The sequence below is a fragment of the Salmo salar genome, unplaced genomic scaffold, assembly GCF_965601325.2.
Source record: "Salmo salar unplaced genomic scaffold, fSalSal1 ptg000206l, whole genome shotgun sequence".
Classification (NCBI taxonomy): Eukaryota; Metazoa; Chordata; class Actinopteri; order Salmoniformes; family Salmonidae; genus Salmo; species Salmo salar.
This window is the reverse complement of record NW_027675329.1, coordinates 2,248,392-2,267,500: the sequence shown is the minus strand read 5'-3', so window position 1 is coordinate 2,267,500 and position 19,109 is coordinate 2,248,392. Positions and strand designations below refer to the sequence as shown.

The window sequence follows — 19,109 nt, the reverse complement described above, 5'->3', positions numbered from 1 at the left end:
TACATCAGTGTCATGAAACCTGCCATATCTATTCATAAATTAATGTATCATATTATAAATTACAAATTATCAAAGTATTGCCTGCAGATAGAAACATGTATAGTACAAACATTTGAGTAGACTGACCAGACCAGTTTAAAAGCAGTATCAGTCAAAAGACAGACAGTGAGGTATCAGATTTACATTGTATTGAGTATACAGTCCACACCATATCTATTTTGACAGTAAAGATAACATTTTAAATGTGGCTCTAAACTCCAACATTTTGGATTTCAGATCAAATGTTTCATATGAGGTGACAGTATATATAATGTCACCTTTTATTTGAGCATATTTTACATACAGTTGAAGTCATAAGTTTACATATACCTTAGCCAAATGCATTTAAACTCAATTTTTACAATTCCTGACATTTAATCCTAGTAAAAATGGAGGTAACATTGATGCATTTGCAGTTTGTTTTGGTTGTGTTTTGCCCAATAATAAAATGGTGGATGATGACTGGAGAATTTTCTGTCTAAGTGAGTAGATAACATGTTTCTAAACACTACTAAATGAATCCTGATAACATGATTAATACAAATCATGAATGAATCATGAATAATAATGTGTGAGAAAGTTACAGAAGCTACAACAAAACATGCTAACCTCTCACCATTACCAATTTATTTATTTATTTCACCTTTATTTTAAAAGAAATAAAAAAATTATTAACCCCAATGAGTCGTGCACAACACGTGTCCAAATTAAGCACCTCACATTGTGGTTACTCACTACATGGTAGATATTCCCTCAGCGAAGTATGGCAGTTCCATGCAGGTTTCCTCACCAAGTCCAAGGCAGCACAGCTACCCATGCAGACAGTACTCCTTAGTAACCGATATCCCCATGGCAACACGAACTCGTTAAGCTTCCCAAGCAATTATCTCCCGGTGTCACACGATGCTAGGCTAACCTCTAGCTGGCTAATACCTCCACGACGAGACGGTAGCTTCAGTCTTTACTAAGTTAACTAAATTATAACAACTCTTTTATTAAATAAAACATGTATTTCCCTTCATGTCTTAGTAGCTATGGGTTTTGTTGTAGTTCTGTCGTCTTCTTTTATAATTTTTCTTCACCAACCGTCCTGAGGTAAAACGTCCATCCTTTCATCAACGTCTTTTTCCCTCCCGTTAACCAGGTCAACTCCCATTGGCCACAACTTAACAAGCGACCTTATTGGTCAAAACGTAAACTTCAAAGTAAAACAAACTATTCACTTATACATTAAATAAATATTTCTTCAAAAAGCATAATGCATTAACAACATTACAGTTTAGGAGCAATTCAATCATCTTTTAAATATAATACCAATTAATTATAACAAATAAACTCAATACTTGGTTCAAACAAGGGTATTACACAAACATACAGTCAATAATACAGTAGAAAAATAAGTCTATATACAATGTGAGCAAATGAAGTGAAATAAGGGAGGTAAAGGCAAAAAAAGGCCATGGTGGCAAAGTAAATACAATATAGCAAGTAAAACACTGGAATGGTAGATATGCAGTGGAATAAAGTGCAAAGTAGAAATAATGGGGTGCAAAGGAGCTAAATAAATAAATACAGTAGGGGAAGAGGTAGTTGGGCTAAATTATAGATGGGCTATGTACAGGTGCAGTAATCTGTGAGCTGCTCTGACAGCTGGTGCTTAAAGCTAGTGAGGGAGATAAGTGTTTCGAGTTTTAGAGATTTTTGTAGTTCGTTCCAGTCATTGGCAGCAGAGAACTGGAAGGAGAGACGGCCGAAGGAGGAATTGGCTTTGGGGGTGACCAGAGAGATATACCTGCTGGAGCGCGTGCTACAGGTGGGTGCTGCTATGGTGACCAGTGAGCTGAGATAAGGGGGGACTTTACCTAGCAGGGTCTTGTAGATGACCTGGAGCCAGTGGGTTTGGCGACGAGTATGAAGCGAGTGCCAGACAATGAGAGCATACAGGTCGCAGTGGTGGGTAGTACAGTGGGGGGAAAAAGTATTTGATCCCCTGCTGATTTTGTACGTTTGCCCACTTACAAAGAAATGAAAAGTCTATAATTTTAATGGTAGGTTTATTTGAACAGTGAGAGACAGAATAACGGCAAAAAAATCCTGAAAAAATGCATGTCAAAAATGTTATACAATTATTTGCATTTTAATGAGGGAAATAAGTATTTGACCCCTCTGCAAAACATGACTTAGTACTTGGTGGCAAAACCCTTGTTGGCAATCACAGAGGTCAGACGTTTCTTGTAGTTGGCCACCAGGTTTGCACACATCTCAGGAGGGATTTTGTCCCACTCCTCTTTGCAGATCTTCTCCAAGTCATTAAGGTTTCAAGGCTGACGTTTGGCAACTTGAACCTTCATCTCCCTCCACAGATTTTCAATGGGATTAAGGTCTGGAGACTGGCTAGGCCACTCCAGGACCATAATGTGCTTCTTCTTGAGCCACTCCTTTGTTGCCTTGGCCGTGTGTTTTGGGTCATTGTCATGCTGGAATACCCATCCACAACCCATTTTCAATGCCCTGGCTGAGGGAAGGAGGTTCTCACCCAAGATTTGACGATACATGGCCCCGTCCATCGTCCCTTTGATGCAGTGAAGTTGTCCTGTCGCCTTAGCAGAAAACACCTCCAAAGCATAATGTTTCCACCTCCATGTTTGATGGTAGAGATGGTGTTCTTGTGGTCATAGGCAGCATTCCTCTTCCTCCAAACACGGCGAGTTGAGTTGATGTCAAAGAGCTCTATTTTGGTCTCATCTGACCACAACACTTTCACCAGTTGTCCTCTGAGTCATTCAGATGTTCATTGGCAAACTTCAGACGGGCATGTGTATGTATTCTTGAGCAGGGGGACCTTGCGGGCGCTGCAGGATTTCAGTCCTTCACGGCGTAGTGTGTTACCAATTGTTTTCTTGGTGACTATGGTCCCAGCTGCCTTAAGATCATTGACAAGATCCTCCCGTGTAGTTCTGGGCTGATTCCTCACCGTTCTCATGATCATTGCAATTCCACGAGGTGAGATCTTGCACGGAGCCCCAGGCCGAGGGATATTGACAGTTATTTTGTGTTTCTTCCATTTGCGAATAATCGCACCAAATGTTGTCACCTTCTCACCAAGCTGCTTGGCGATGGTCGTGCAGCCCATTCCAGCCTTGTGTAGGTCTACAATCTTGTCCCTGACATACTTGGAGAGCTCTTTGGTCTTGGCCATGGTGGAGAGTTTGGAATCTGATTGATTGATTGCTTCTGTGGACAGGTGTCTTTTATACAGGTAACAAGCAGAGATTAGGAGCACTCCCTTTAAGAGTGTGCTCCTAATCTCAGCTCGTTACCTGTATAAAAGACACCTGGGAGCCAGAAATCTTTCTGATTGAGAGGGGGTCAAATACTTATTTCCCTCATTAAAATGCAAATCAATTTATAACATTTCTGACATGAGTTTTTCTGGATGTTTTTGTTGTTATTCTGTCTCTCACTGTTCAAATAAACCATTAAAATTATAGACTGATCCTTTCTTTGTCAGTGGGCAAACGTACAAAATCAGCAGGGGATCAAATACTTTTTCCCCCCACTGTATATGGGGCTTTGGTGACAAAACGGATGGCACTGTGATAGACTGCATCCAATTTATTGAGTAGGGTATTGGAGGCTATTTTGTAAATGACATCGCCGAAGTCGAGGATCGGTAGGATGGTCAGTTTTATGAGGGTATGTTTGGCAGCATGAGTGAAGGATGCTATGTTGCAAAATAGGAAGCCAATTCTAGATTTAACTTTGGATTGGAGATGCTTATAGTGAGTCTGGAAGGAGAGTTTACAGTCTAACCAGACACCCAGGTATTTGTAGTTGTCCACATATTCTAAGTCAGAACCGTCCAGAGTAGTGATGCTGGACAGGCGGGTAGGTGCAGGCAGCGATCGGTTGAAGAGCATGCATTTAGTTTTACTTGTATTTAAGAGCAGTTGAAGGCCACGGAAGGAGAGCTGTATGGCATTGAAGCTCGTCTGGAGGTTAGTTAACACAGTGTCCAAAGAAGGGCCAGAAGTATACAGAATAATACCAATAACAGAGGGGGTCTGATCTTTGTGCCTCTGTAACTTTTTCATTCATCATCATTAACGATTTATTCATGATTATTCATAATCATGGTAGCATCCACATGAATGTAGAAGTGTTCTGAAACATCTTCTATTCTTACTGACAATACAAGTGAAGTGACTCCAAAATGACAGGACATTATTTACCATTGAGTTTCTATTAGGAAAAAACACAATCCAAAACACAACCAAGACAATCTGCAAATGCATTCAACAAGTTAGTAGAATCACAAGCTTGATGTAATCACTGCAGGCATGGAATATGGGACTAAATACTGAACTTATGACTACTTTAATACAATATAAGTGAATTTATCCGAATATGTACAACTTTTTCAAATGGGAGAACTAAATACATAAAGTGCTTTCCTTTCTTAACAGTAACACAGCTATGTATGAAAATACCCTCAAATAAAAGGTGACATTCTGTACTGTCACCTAACACAAAACATTCTATCTCAAATCCAAAATGATGGAGCATAGCACCACATTTAAAACTGTAAGCTTTACTGTCCAAATACATATGGTGTGGACTATGTGTGTCTGGTAAACACATGTGGATCTGGTGAACAGTTATCACTTGTTGACCAACTACAGGAATACTGACCTCAGAGTCTCCAGTTTACAGTGGGGATTCTCCAGTCCAGCAGAGAGCAGCTTCACTCCTGAATCCTTCAGGTCATTGTTACTCAGGTCCAGCTCTCTCAGGTGTGAGGGGTTTGATGTCAGAGCTGAGACCAGAGAAGCACAGCCTTCCTCTGTGACTCCACAGCCTGACACCCTGCAAAGAGATCATCATGACTTCACAAACACACTGTTAATTTAACGAGTAGTGTAGAAGGACAATGGCAGATGCATTTGGTTTATTCTCTCAAACAACATATAGATTCATCTTCTGTCTCCTAGAATTGTATGTTCATATTGATATACTAATGTGAAAATCAATGCATTTATTCAATATGTTATTCAATATAATATTATAATACATATTTTTCTCTAAACTTAACCTCACTGGGGTAGGGGGCAGTATTTTCACATCCGGATGAACAGCGTGCCTGTAGTAAACTGCCTGCTACTCAGGCCCAGAAGGTAGGATATGCATGTTATTAGTAGATTTGGATAGAAAACACTCTGAAGGTTCTGAAACTGTTTGAATGATGTCTGTGAGTATAACTGAACTCATATGGTAGGCAAAAACCTGAGAAAAAATCCAACCAGGAAGTGTGGAAATCTGAGGTTTTTAGTTTTTCAAGTGATTCCCTATCCAATATACAGTGTCTGTGGGGTCATTTTGAACTTCCTAAAGCTTCCACTAGATGTCAACAGTCTTTAGAACGTTGTTTCATGCTTCTACTGTGAATGGGGAGAGAATAAGAGTGCTTGGAAACAGATGACTGAGAAAATGACATGAGCTCAGTGGCTCGCGCCCCCGTGATAGTTAGCTGTGTTCCTTTTCATTTCTGAAGACAAAGGAATCGTCCGGTTGGAATATTATGGAAGATTTATGATAAAAACATCCTAAATATTGATTCTATAAATCGTTTGACATGTTTCTACGAACTGTAATATAACTTTTTTGACTTTGTCTGAACTTACAGCGCGAGCACAGTGCATTTGGATTACTCGACTGAACGCGAACAAAATGGAGGTATTTGGATATAAAGATGAACTTTATCGAACAAAACAAACATTTATTGTGGAAATGGGATTCCTGGGAGTGCATTCCAATGAAGATCATCAAAGGTAAGTGAATATTTATAATGTAATTTTTGTCATTTCTGTTGACTCCAAAATGGCGGGTATCTGTATGGCTTGTTTTGATATCTGAGCGCTGTACTCAGATTATTGCAAAGTTTGCTTTCTCCGTAAAGCTTTTTTTAAATCTGGCACAGCGGTTGACCTCTCTTGGTGTCACGTCCTGGCCAGTATAAGGGTTAATTGTTATCGTAGTTTGGTCAGGACGTGGCAGAGGGTATTTGTTTTATGTGGTCCGGGGTGGTGTTTTGGTAAAAGGGTGTTTGATTTAGTATTTCCGGGTTTTTGGTTTATGGTCTATGTTTATGTATTTCTGTGTATTCTAGTAAGTGTGTTTCTATGTGGAGTTAATTGGGGTGGACTTCCATTTGAAGGCAGCTGTGTGGTGTTGCCTTTGATTGGAAGTCCTATATTAGTTGGGTGTGTTTGTCTGTGTGTTTGTGGGAGATTGTTCTGTGTTTAGCCTTGTGCCTTGCCAGACTGTCTGTGGATCGTTCGGTCTCTTGTTTGTTGTTTTTGCGTTCGTTTTGATTTAATAGATGTTCAAAATGAACAAACAGAGTCCTGCTGCATTTTGGTCCTCCTTCACCGACGATACCCGTGACAGAATTTCCCACCAAACCAGGACCAAGCAGCAGAGGAAGGAGCAGTGGGATTTTGAGTTGGACTATGGTGAGAGATGGACTTGGGAGATCTTGAAGGGAGAAGGCTCCTACACTTGGGAGGAGTTCCAAGCCGGAAAAGATCGCCTTCCATGGGGACAGGTGGTAAGAGAGAGAGAGGAAAGGTGAAAGGCTGGTATGGCCCGGGAACGTTTCCGAGGAACACGACTGGCGTTGAAGCACGAGAGGCACCCCCAAGACATTTTTTTGGGGGGGCACACGGGTAGTTTGGCTAGGCATAGGAAGAGCCGGAAGCCAGCTACCCGTAGTTATATGGAGGAGCGTATGAGGTGGAGAGCGCACTATCTCACCCATACGCACGCACAGTCCGGTGCGCGTTATTCCAGCCCCTCGCAGGTGCCGTGCTAGAGCGGGCATCCAGCCTGGTAGGAGGATGCCTGCGCAGCGCATCTGGTCGCCGGTACGTCTCCGAGGACCAGGCTACCTAACTCCCGCTCTACGCACGGCTACCATCAGGCCCCTGCACAGCCCAGTCTGCCCTGTACAAGCACCCCGCTCGTACAGGGCTACTAGTTCCATCCAGCCAAGACGGGTTGTGCAGGAGGTAAGATCAAGACCGACTGTGCGCCTCCATAGCCCTGGGTTTCCAGCTCCTGTCTCTCGTGCGGACCCGGAAGTGCGTCAACCCAGTCCGACTCGTCCTGTTCCCGCTCCCCGCACTAGCCTGGAGGTGCGTGTTCCCAATCTGGTACGCCCAGCACCAGCACCACGCACCAGGCTTCAAGTGTGTAAACCCAGCCTCGCCAGTCAACAGTCACTAGAGCTGCCCGCCAGTCAACAGTCACTAGAGCTGCCCGCCAGTCAACAGTCACTAGAGCTGCCCGCCAGTCAACAGTCGTCAGAGCTGCCCGCCAGTCAACAGTCGTCAGAGCTGCCCGCCAGTCAACAGTCGTCAGAGCTGCCCGCCAGTCAACAGTCGTCAGAGCTGCCCACCAGTCAACAGTCGTCAGAGCTGCCCGCCAGTCAACTGTCGCCGGAGTGGCCAGACCGCCCCGAACCGCCGGAGTGGCCAGACCGCCCCGAGCCGCCGGACTGCCCAGACCGCCCCGAGCCGCCAGAGTGGCCCGACTGCCTGGAACGGCCAGAACCGGAGCCACCTCCAGATATAGGTGGGTTGGAGAGGGGGGGTGTAGCACAGTGCCGTCGTTGACGGCAGCCACCCTCCCTTCCCTCCCTTTAGAAAAGGGGACTTTTTTTTGGTGGGGGAATTATGGTTTTGTTGTTTGGGGTTGTTGTTTTTTTAAGGTGCTTCTGGGGTAGCACCTTTAAGGGGGGGGGGTACTGTCACATCCTGGCCAGTATAAGGGTTAATTGTTATTGTAGTTTGGTCAGGACGTGGCAGTGGGTATTTGTTTTATGTGGTCCGGGGTGGTGTTTTGGTAAAAGGGAGTTTGATTTAGTATTTCCGGGTTTTTGGTTTATGGTCTATGTTTATGTATTTCTGTGTATTCTAGTAAGTGTGTTTCTATGTGGAGTTAATTGGGGTGGACTTCCATTTGAAGGCAGCTGTGTGGTGTTGCCTTTGATTGGAAGTCCTATATTAGTTGGGTGTGTTTGTCTGTGTGTTGGTGGGAGATTGTTCTGTGTTTAGCCTTGTGCCTTGCCAGACTGTCAGTGGATCGTTCGTTCACTTGTTTGTTGTTTTTGCGTTCGTTTTGATTTAATAAATGTTCAAAATGAACAAACACAGTCCTGCTGCATTTTGGTCCTCCTTCACCGACGATACCCGTGACACTTGGGCGCTGACGTCCTTCCCATGGTTCACACTATTTCACAGCCAGTGAAAAATCAGAGCGCCAAATTCGAAACCAAAAAATGTCAGAATTCAAAGTTCTCAAACATACGACTATTTACACCATTTTAAAGATACACGTCTCCTTAATGTAACCACATTGTCCGATTTCAAAAAGGCTTTACGGTGAAAGCATAAAGTTAGATTATGTTAGGGCAGTTCCAACACAAGAAAAACCACACAGCCATTTTCCTAGCAAGGACAGGCGTCACAAATACCAGAAATTCAGCTAAAATTATGCACTAACCTTTTACGATCTTCATCACATGACACTCCTAGGACATCATGTTACACAATACATGCATTTTTTTGTTCGATCAAGTTGATATTTATATCCAAAAACAGCATTTTACATTGGCGCGTGATGTTCTGAAAATATTTTGCCTCCAAAACTGCCGGTGAATCAGCACAACAATTTACAAAAATACTCATCATAAACGTTGATAAATATTAAACTGTTATTCAAGGAATTATAGATGAACATCTCCTTTATGCAAACGCTGTGACAGATTTAAAAAAAGCTTCACGTGGAAAGCACACTTTGCAATAATCTGAGTACAGAAAAAGACAGATACCCGCCATTTTGGAGTCATCTAAAATCATAAATAGCATTAGAAATATTCACTTACCTTTGATGATCTTCATCAGAAGGCACTTCCAGGAATCCCAGGTCCACAATAAATGTTGTTTTGTTCGATAAAGTCCATAATTTATGTCCAAATACCTCCTTGTTGTTAGCGCGTTCAGTAAGCTACTCCAAGTGTAGGAAGCGCGGCCAAAATGTCACGACAAAGTCAAAAAAAGTTATATTTACGTTCGTTCAAACATGTAAAACATTGTACGGCATCAATCTTTAGGGCCTTTTTAACTTAGAACTTCAATAATATTCCAACTGGACGATTCCAATGTCTTGAAAAACGTTTTGGAACACAGCTAACTCTCATGTGAATGCGCGCCAATGAACTCATGTGCTTTCCTGAGTCAACAACTTCCAACTTCCTCTGTTCGCTCTCTGTTCATCATAGACGCCTCAAATAACTTTCTAACGACTGTTGACATCTAGTGGGAGCCTTAGGACGTGCAAAATGAACCCTAAGTCACTGTGTGTTCGATAGGCAATGACTTGAAAGGACTACAAGCACCAGATTTCCCACTTCCTGGTTAGATTTTTCTCAGGTTTTTGCCTGCCATATGAGTTCTGTTATACTCACAGACATCATTCAAACAGTTTTAGAAACTTCAGAGTGTTTTCTATCCAAATCTACTAATAATATGCATATTCAAGTTACTGGGCCCGAGTAGTAGGCCGTTTAATTTGGGTGCGTTTTTCATCCGGCCGTGAAAATACTGCCCCCTACCCTAAAGAAGTTACGGAGAAGTGTATCTATAATTCTTTAAATAACAGTTGTATATTTTACCAACGTTTATGATGACTATTTCTGTAAATTGATGTGCTCATTCACCGGAAGTTTTGGGAGGCAAAACATTTCTGAACATTACACGCCAATGTAAATGGTTTTTTTGGATATAAATATGAACTTTATCGAGCAAAACATACATGTATTGTGTAACATGAAGTCCTATGAGTGCCATCTGATGAAGATCATCAAAGGTTAGTGGTTAATTTTAGCTATATTTCTGGTTTTTGTGACACCTCTCCTTGCTTGAAAAATGGCTATCTGGTTTTCTTGTCTAGATGCTGTCCTAACATAATATAATGTTATGCTTTCGCCGTAAAGCCTTTTTGAAATTGGACAGTGTGGTTGGATTAACCTCTATGGGCTAGGTGGGACGCTTGCCTGTGGCGCGATTTTCAAAACCTTAAAAATCCTATTACTTCAATTTCTCAAACATATGACTATTTTACAGCCATTTAAAGACACGACTCTCGTTAATCTAACCACACTGTCCGATTTCAAAAAGGCTTTACAACGAAAGCAAAACATTAGATTATGTCAGCAGAGTACCAAGCCAGAAATAATCAGACACCCATTTTTCAAGCCAGCATATAATGTCACCAAAACCCAGAAGACAGCTAAATGCAGCACTCACCTTTGATGATCTTCATCAGATGACAACCCTAGGACATTATGTTATACAATACATGCATGTTTTGTTCAATCAAGTTCATATTTATATCAAAAACCAGCTTTTTACATTAGCATGTGACGTTCAGAACTAGCATACCCCCCGCAAACTTCCGGGGAATTCGCTAACATTTTACTAAATTACTCACGATAAACGTTCACAAAAAGCATAACAATTATTTTAAGAATTATAGATACAGACCTCCTCTATGCACTCGATATGTCCGATTTTAAAATAGCTTTTTGGTGAAAGCACATTTTGCAATATTCCAAGTACATAGCCCAGGCATCACGGGCTCGCTATTTAGACACCCGGCAAGTTTAGCACTCACCATAATCATATTTACTATTATAAAAGTTTCATTACCTTTTGTTGTCTTCGTCAGAATGCACACCCAGGACTGCTACTTCAATAACAAATGTTGGTTTGGTCCAAAATAATCCATCGTTATATCCGAATAGCGGCGTTTTGTTCGTGCGTTCCAGACACTATCCGAAATAGTAAAGAAGTGTCGCGCGCATGGCGCAATTCGTGACAATAAAATTCTAAATATTCCATTACCGTACTTCGAAGCATGTCAACCGCTGTTTAAAATCAATTTTGACGACATTTTTCTCGTAGAAAAGCGATAATATTCCGACAGGGAATCTCCTTTTCGGCAAACAGAGGAAAAAATCCCAAAGGCGGGGGCGGTCGGGGTCACGAGCATAAGCCCAGTGTCCCTTGATCGGCCACTTGAGAAAGGCGATAATGTGTTTCAGCCTGGGGCTGGAATGACGACATTCTGTTTTTTCCCGGGCTCTGAGCGCCTATGGACGACGTGGGAAGTGTCACGTTAGAGCAGAGATCCTTAGTAAATGATAGAGATGGAAAAGAAGTTCAAGAAATGGTCAGACAGGCCACTTCCTGTAAAGGAATCTCTCAGGTTTTGACCTGCCATTTGAGTTCTGTTATACTCACAGACACCATTCAAACAGTTTTAGAAAATTTAGGGTGTTTTCTATCCATATGTAATAAGTATATGCATATTCTAGTTACTGGGTAGGAGTGGTAACCAGATTAAATCGGGTATGTTTTTTATCCAGCCGTGTCAATACTGCCCCCTAGCCCTAACAGGTTAACGAGAAGTGTATCTTTAAAATGGGATATAATAGTTATATGTTTGAGAAATTTGAATTATGAGATTTTTGTTGTTTTGAATTTGGCGCCCTGCTATTTCACTGGCTGTTGGCGAGTGTGTCCCACATACCCCAGAGAGGTTAATATTGCTTCCTGATGATTAGTTCTTATATGTCATTTTATTTACTCACAGAACAGCCCTGGAGGCTTTGACCACTGGCAGCAGCCTCAGAAGACCTTCCTCTGATCTGGAGTATTTCTTCAGGTCAAACACATCCAGCTCCTTTTCTGAAGTCAGCAACACAAAGACCAGAGCTGACCACTGTGCAGGTGACAGGTAGGGTTTTGAGAGACTTCCTGAGCTCAGGAAGCTTTGGATCTCCTCCACTAGAGAATGGTCATTCAGTTCATTCAGACAGTGGAACAGATTGATGCTCCTCTCTGGAGAGGGATTCTCCCGGATCTTCTCCTTGATGTACTTGACTGTTTCTTCATGGCTCTGTGAGCTGCTTCTTGTCTTTGTCAGTAGACCTCGTAAGTGCTTCTGATTGGACTCCAGTGAGAGGCCCAGAAGGAAGCGGACGAAAAGGTCCAGGTTTCCCGTCTCACTTTGTAAGGCTTTATCCACAGCACTCTTGTAGAAAGTAACTTCAGGCTTGTCGTTTGTTTGCTTTTTGTCAATTAGATTCTCATTGTTGTTGATGAATGAGAGGAACACATATACAGCAGCCAGAAACTCCTGAATGCTCAGATGAACAAAGCAGTACACCTTCTCCTGGTACAGCCCACATTCCTCTTTGAAGAGCTGTGTGCACAATCCTGAGTACACTGAGGCTTCATTGACATCAATGCCAGCCTCTTTCAGGTCTTCTTCATAGAAAATCAGATTGCCATTCACAAGCTGTTGAAAAGCCAGTTTTCCCAGTGACAGAATGCTCTCTTTATTCCAGTGTGGACCTGTCTCTTCTTTCCCAAGATACTTTTCATTCTTCTGTTTGGTATGAAACACCACAAGGTGTGTGTACATCTCAGTCAGAGTCTTGGGCATCTCTTCTGTCTTATGTTTCAGCATGTGTTCAAGGACTGTTGCAGAAATCCAACAGAAGACTGGAATGTGGCACATGATGTGGAGGCTCCTTGATGTCTTAATGTGTGAGATGATTCTGCTGGCCAGGTCCTCATCACTGAATCTCTTTCTGAAGTACTCCTCCTTCTGTGGGTCATTGAACCCTCGTACCTCTGTCACCTGGTCAACACACTCTGAAGGGATCTTATTGGCTGCTGCAGGTCGGGTAGTTATCCAGAGGAGAGCAGAGGGAAGCAGATTTCCCTTGATGAGATTTGTCAGCAGAACATCCACTGAGGTTGACTTTGTGACGTCCCAACAGATCTTGTTCTTCTGGAAGTCTAGGGGCAGTCGACACTCATCCAGACCATCAAAGATGAACAGAACTTTGTACTTGTTGTAGATGGAGATTCTTGATTGTTTGGTTTCCATTGAGAAGTGATTAAGAAGTTCAATGAAAGTGTGTTTGTCCCCTTTCATCAAATTCAGCTCCCGAAAAGGGAATGAAAATACAAATTGGATATCCTGATTTGCTTTTCCTTCAGTCCAGTCCAGAATGAACTTCTGCACAGAGACTGTTTTTCCAATGCCAGCGACTCCCTTTGTCAGCACAGTTCTGATACGTTTGTCTTGTCCAGTTAAGGGTTTGAAGATGTTGTTACATTTGACTGCAGTCTCTGGTCTTGCTTGTTTCCTGGTTGTTGTCTCAATCTGTCTCAGCTCATGTTCATTATTGACCTCTCCTGTTCCACCCTCTGTGATGTAGAGCTCTGTGTAGATCTTATTGAGAAGTGTTGGGTTTCCTTGTTTAGCGATTCCCTCAAATACACATTGAAACTTCTTCTTTAGATTAGATTTGATTTCACGTTGATAAATCACAGCAAGCTCATCTGAATCTAGAAATAACACAGAGGATATTAATATTACGTCTGTTTTAATAACTACAGCATTGAAGGACTGTTATAAAGTTTTAAATTATAATCATTTATTCTCTTATCTGACTGTATAATTGTGTAAATATTTTCATAATACATTACAGACTGGTGTGACTGATTATATTATTATTTGTGTTATTGATGGTATTATTAATGTTGTCTCTCTCTCTCTCTCTCTCTAAATTAATCACCACAACACATCCCTTATGCTACTTGATGAGGTCACTAGGTGTTGTGTTGAGGCTGCTACAATATCATGGAGTTACACAGCTACTTTAGCTGTACTTTAGCTACAGCTTTTAAATGTTATAAAACAGCATTCAACATGAGGCAGACAGATCTTACATTTCTCCAGTGTGTCAGCAAGCTCCTTCTGGTTCATTTTCCTCAGGACGTGCAGTGTGATCTTCAGAGCCCCCTCTCTGGCACTGCTCTCCTGCTTCTCATCCTCAGCATCCACCACTTCCTCATCCTGCTTCTGACTCTCAAAGCCTTCTGGGAGTTCAGGACTAAGAATCCTCTTGAACATCTTCAGCTCGTTCTTCACAAATGTCATCATTTTCTCTTCAAGCAACTAAAATAAATTATGTAAATAAGTTATGCAAGAGAAGAAATGCTTTCTCATTAACACAATAATGAATAATTGACAGATCAACTTTACTTGAGGAAAACAAAAACAAATGTTCATAACAGGACCACATACACTGAATATAGAGTCCAGGTCTGTTTGATGACTCTGGGAAGACTGACCACTGAGAATCTCTGACTCTGATCTCTCCTGTTGGTGTCTGTGGACAAAACATGAGATTACATCTCCTCATCCAGGGAGTACACACACACACACACACACACACACACACACACACACACACACACACACACAGGGAGGGAATATTGTGTTTGTTTAATATTGTTTTAGGACTATGAAAATGGACAAAAGGATTAGCCTATGGATTATGAAAACAACCAAAAGAAATGTGAAAATGTGAGAGGAGAAATGACTAGAGACAGTGTTGTTTAACTCACTGACCATGACCCATGAGTTCTTCTTACCTTTGTTCAGTAGAAAAGTCTCCCTCTCTAAACTCTATAGGTAGCTTCATAGACCGGTCACTCTTCATGGACACACAGCTGGGAACAGGGGAGGCTGGTCTCTCCTGCTTGATTGGTCTTCAACACAACAGAGACAAACATTACATCTCTCATCTACTCTGATCTCAGATGGGGAACATAAGAAGAGTTCCAAAACGCAACATATCACTTTACAGAAATGAGCTTTTATTGTTTAAAGAAATTATGTATTAATTATTACATCTCTCACAGACAAGGATTTGTTTCAAATCTATCACTTGATGGTTTCATTTCAGAGAGACAAAAATCATGTTTTTTTATGCAAAATGCTATATATCTCCCTCACTCTCAAATGTGACCGACCGGCTCAATTTGGTCATTAACTAAATAACTACATATATAGTGATTTTGGTTTATGTCAGTTTAATTGTTTGTTATGGTATAAGTTGTTATTTTATGATTGTAAGTGATAAAATTAACTAGTAATTCTCAGTAATTACTACTTTAGTAAGGAATAACACATTTTTTCAGCACTACTGCAGTTGCTAAATAATTCCAATAGATGGGAACATAAGACCACAATGACATTTCAGAATATTAGTTTAGTTTTCTCCCTGGATACACCACCACTCCCCGCGCTTCCTGCAGAACCCCTGCAGTACCTCCGCAGACCCCGGATTGAGAACCCCTGATTTAGCAGATGCTCTTATCCAGAGAGATTTACAGTAACTGCATTCACCTTAAGATAGGTATTTATTTAGGAAATAAACTTAGTTAATTATTCATAAAATTGTCATCTTACCTCTTAGCTTTGGTGTTATGTCCGCCAGAGAGATGCATTTTGGAGGCAGGGCCCCCCTTCTCTCTCTCGCCAGAGAGACTCATTTTAGAGGCAGGGCCCCCCTCCTCTCTCTCCCCAGAGAGACTCATTTTAGAGGCAGGGCCCCCCTCCTTCCTCTCGCCAGAGAGACTCATTTTAGAGGCAGGGCCCCCCTCCTCTCTCTCCCCAGAGAGACTCATTTTAGAGAACTGACCCCTAAACAGAGATCCAACATGTTGATTGTGGTTAACACAGTGACAGCTAAACAGAGATCCAGCATGTTGGTTGTGGTTAACACAGTGACAACTAAACAGAGATCCAACATGTTGGTTGTGGTCAACACAGTGACAACTAAACAGAGATCCAGCATGTTGGTTGTGGTTAACACAGTGACAACTAAACAGAGATCCAGCATGTTGGTTAACACAGTGACAACTAAACAGAGATCCAACATGTTGGTTGTGGTTAACACAGTAACAACTAAACAGAGATCCAGCATGTTGATTGTGGTTAACACAGTGACAACTAAACAGAGATCCAGCATGTTGGTTGTGGTTAACACAGTGACAACTAAACAGAGATCCAACATGTTGGTTGTGGTTAACACAGTGACAACTAAACAGAGATCCAGCATGTTGGTTGTGGTTAACACAGTGACAACTAAACAGAGATCCAGCATGTTGGTTGTGGTTAACACAGTGACAACTAAACAGAGATCCAGCATGTTGGTTGTGGTTAACACAGTGACAACTAAACAGAGATCCAGCATGTTGGTTGTGGTTAACACAGTGACAACTAAACAGAGATCCAGCATGTTGGTTGTGGTTAACACAGTGACTAATTCTTGAATGTCAATTGTTCTCATTCATTCATTATCTCTTTGAGAAATATATTTTTAACAACTTTCTCTTTTACTTCTCTACATTCATGAAGAAAATTATGTACTTTTTACTCCATACATTTTCCCTGACACCCAAAAGTACTCGTTACATGTTGAATGCTTAGCAGGACAGAAAACGGTCCAATTTGAACACTTATCAAGAGAACATCCCTACTGCCTCTGATCTGGAGGACTAACTAAACAGAGAACATCCCTGGTCATCCCTACTGCCTCTGATCTGGAGGACTAACTAAACAGAGAACATCCCTGGTCATCCCTACTGCGGACTCACTAAACAGAGAACATCCCTGGTCATCCCTACTGCGGACTCACTAAACAGAGAACATCCCTGGTCATCCCTACTGCCTCTGATCTGGAGGACTCACTAAACAGAGAACATCCCTGGTCATCCCTACTGCCTCTGATCTGGAGGACTCACTAAACAGAGAACATCCCTGGTCATCCCTACTGCCTCTGATCTGGAGGACTCACTAAACAGAGAACATCCCTGGTCATCCCTACTGCCTCTGATCTGGAGGACTCACTAAACAGAGAACATCCCTGGTCATCCCTACTGCCTCTGATCTGAAGGACTCACTAAACAGAGAACATCCCTGGTCATTACTGCCTCTGACCTGGAGGACTCACTAAACTCAAATGCTTCATTTTTAAATGATGTCTGAGTGTTGGAGTGTGACCCTGGCTATCCGTAAATTAAAATAACAAGAAAATTGTGCCGTCTGGTTTGCTTAATAAAATGAATTTTAAATGATCACTACTTTACTTTTACTTTTGATGCTTAAGTATATTTTAGCAATTACATTTACTTTTGATACTTAATTATATTTTAAACCAAATACTTTTAGACTTCTACTGAAGAAGTATTTTACTGGGTGACTTTCACTTTTAATTGAGTCATTTTCTATTAAGGTATCTTTACTTTTACTCAAGTATGAGAATTGAGTACTTTTTCCACCACTGTTCTAATATTCTAGAGACATATGAGCCACAGTGTCAACAGACATTTTGTAACTGCGCAGGCTACAAAGTTACTTTCAATTTCATATAAGGAAATAAAGCAACGGTCACTGGGTGAATTCGTTTTGCATTGCCCGGCTCCCCGGGTGCGCAGAGTTTACGCATTTTAGACCATTCCATTGTTCCTTAAAATAAAACTCCACTCACCTGTAGCACCGGGCCATGCAAAACGAACTTCCCACTGTCGCAGGGCACTGAGACACAGAGTTCTAAACCCAGAGGCATTTACAACAGTAACCAGAGGTAACAGTCAGTTGCATGCGACAGCAGCAAATCATGACATTGTACCGAATCTTGCTTCAGTTTTTTTATTATAGTCCTTCTTATGTTATTTTTGCTAAACATATAATTTACTCGTAACCAAGTTTAGCTGTGTTTTTTTCCTCCAAAATATGAATTACTGTAGGACTTTAATAATTGGAAACAGGCCTACAAACCCAAAAGGTTTTAATGATGCCTTAAATCTATCTTCAAATATATATTTGATGATTAGTTGAATCAGGTGTGTACGTGCTGGATAAGAACCAAAGGATGAGAAACCCTGAGATAAACATAAAACCATATAATGTAAAAGCTCCTCCACCATCTTTACCAGACGTTTTACTGATAACATGTAGACCTACTGATTAGTTTCCACTTTGAAAACTGCTGTCTGTCAGCAACTCAGCTCAAGTAGCAGTTCTACTAACTAGTAATATCTCATTCCAGGTATTCATTATCTTACTCTGTCCATTAGAATAGATTATTGTTCAGAAATACTTACTTTATTTTTCAATAATCTCCATGTAGTGTTTTCTGCTCTGTCGTCTCAAAATGGATCCTGAACAAAAGAACAACTTTACTTTCTGTTTCACTCAGCCGCCTCCCCACCCTGAAAATAAAGTGTTTTATTGGTATCTTCCACTAGATGGCAGTAAACACCTGCTGTAACTACACTTTACAACTATGTGTTCGGTTTCATACAGGCAGTGTCCCAGAGTTAGATTGCTGATCTAGGATCAGGTCCCCCCCTCTCCATGTAATCTGATTCATTATGATTTAGCATCAGTTCCCTCCTCTCCATGTAATCTGATTCATTATGATCTAGGATCAGGTCCCCCCCTCTCCATGTAATCTGATTCATTATGATCTAGGATCAGGTCCCCCCTCTCCATGTAATCTGATTCATTATGATATAGGATCAGGTCCCCCCTCTCCATGTAATCTGATTCATTATGATATAGGATCAGGTCCCCTCCTCTCCATGTAATCTGATTATTTATGATGTAGGATCAGGTCCCTCCTCTCCATGTAATCTGATTCATTATGATCTAGGATCAGGTCCCCCCCTCTCCATGTAATCTGATTCATTATGATATAGGATCAGGTCCCCCCTCTCCATGTAATCTGATTCATTTTGATCTAGGATCAGGTCCTCCTCTCCATGTAATCTGATTCATTATGATCTAGGATCAGGTCCCCCCTCTCCATGTAATCTGATTCATTATAATCTAGGATCAGGTCCCCCCTCTCCATGTAATCTGATTCATTATAATCTAGGATCAGGTCCCCCCTCTCCATGTAATCTGATTCATTATAATCTAGGATCAGGTCCCTCCTCTCCATGTAATCTGATTCATTATAATCTAGGATCAGGTCCCCCCTCTCCATGTAATCTGATTCATTATGATATAGGATCAGGTCCCCCCTCTCCATGTAATCTGATTCATTATGATTCATCATTATGCTTTGTTTGGCT

The 19,109-nt window shown here is 41.5% G+C and overlaps 1 protein-coding gene across 1 annotated transcript; it reads right to left on the bottom strand.

Moving 5' to 3' along the window:
• Positions 1-4,099: 4,099 nt before the first annotated feature.
• Positions 4,100-18,226, bottom strand: LOC145867130 (NLR family CARD domain-containing protein 3-like). The gene is made up of 7 exons (XM_082971185.1): positions 18,135-18,226; positions 15,436-15,669; positions 14,616-14,732; positions 14,266-14,350; positions 13,908-14,136; positions 11,753-13,523; positions 4,100-4,905 (listed from the first exon to the last, which is right to left on the bottom strand). Exons 2-7 carry the CDS (start codon positions 15,651-15,653, stop codon positions 4,716-4,718), a joined length of 2,610 nt encoding a protein of 869 aa, XP_082827311.1. The 5' UTR covers positions 15,654-15,669; positions 18,135-18,226; the 3' UTR covers positions 4,100-4,715.
• Between the last annotated feature and the right edge of the window lie 883 nt (positions 18,227-19,109).

Bases quoted from the DNA above. Each gene is read 5' to 3' on its own strand.
- LOC145867130 (XM_082971185.1), bottom strand. From the start codon at position 15,653: ATGAGTCTCTCTGGGGAGAGAGAGGAGGGGGGCCCTGCCTCTAAAATG. The intron at 14,351-14,615 runs GTAAGAAGAACT...TTTTGTCCACAG, and splicing joins GACTTTTCTACTGAACAAAG to ACACCAACAGGAGAGATCAG. The intron at 13,524-13,907 runs GTAAGATCTGTC...TGTTATTTCTAG, and splicing joins TGCTGACACACTGGAGAAAT to ATTCAGATGAGCTTGCTGTG.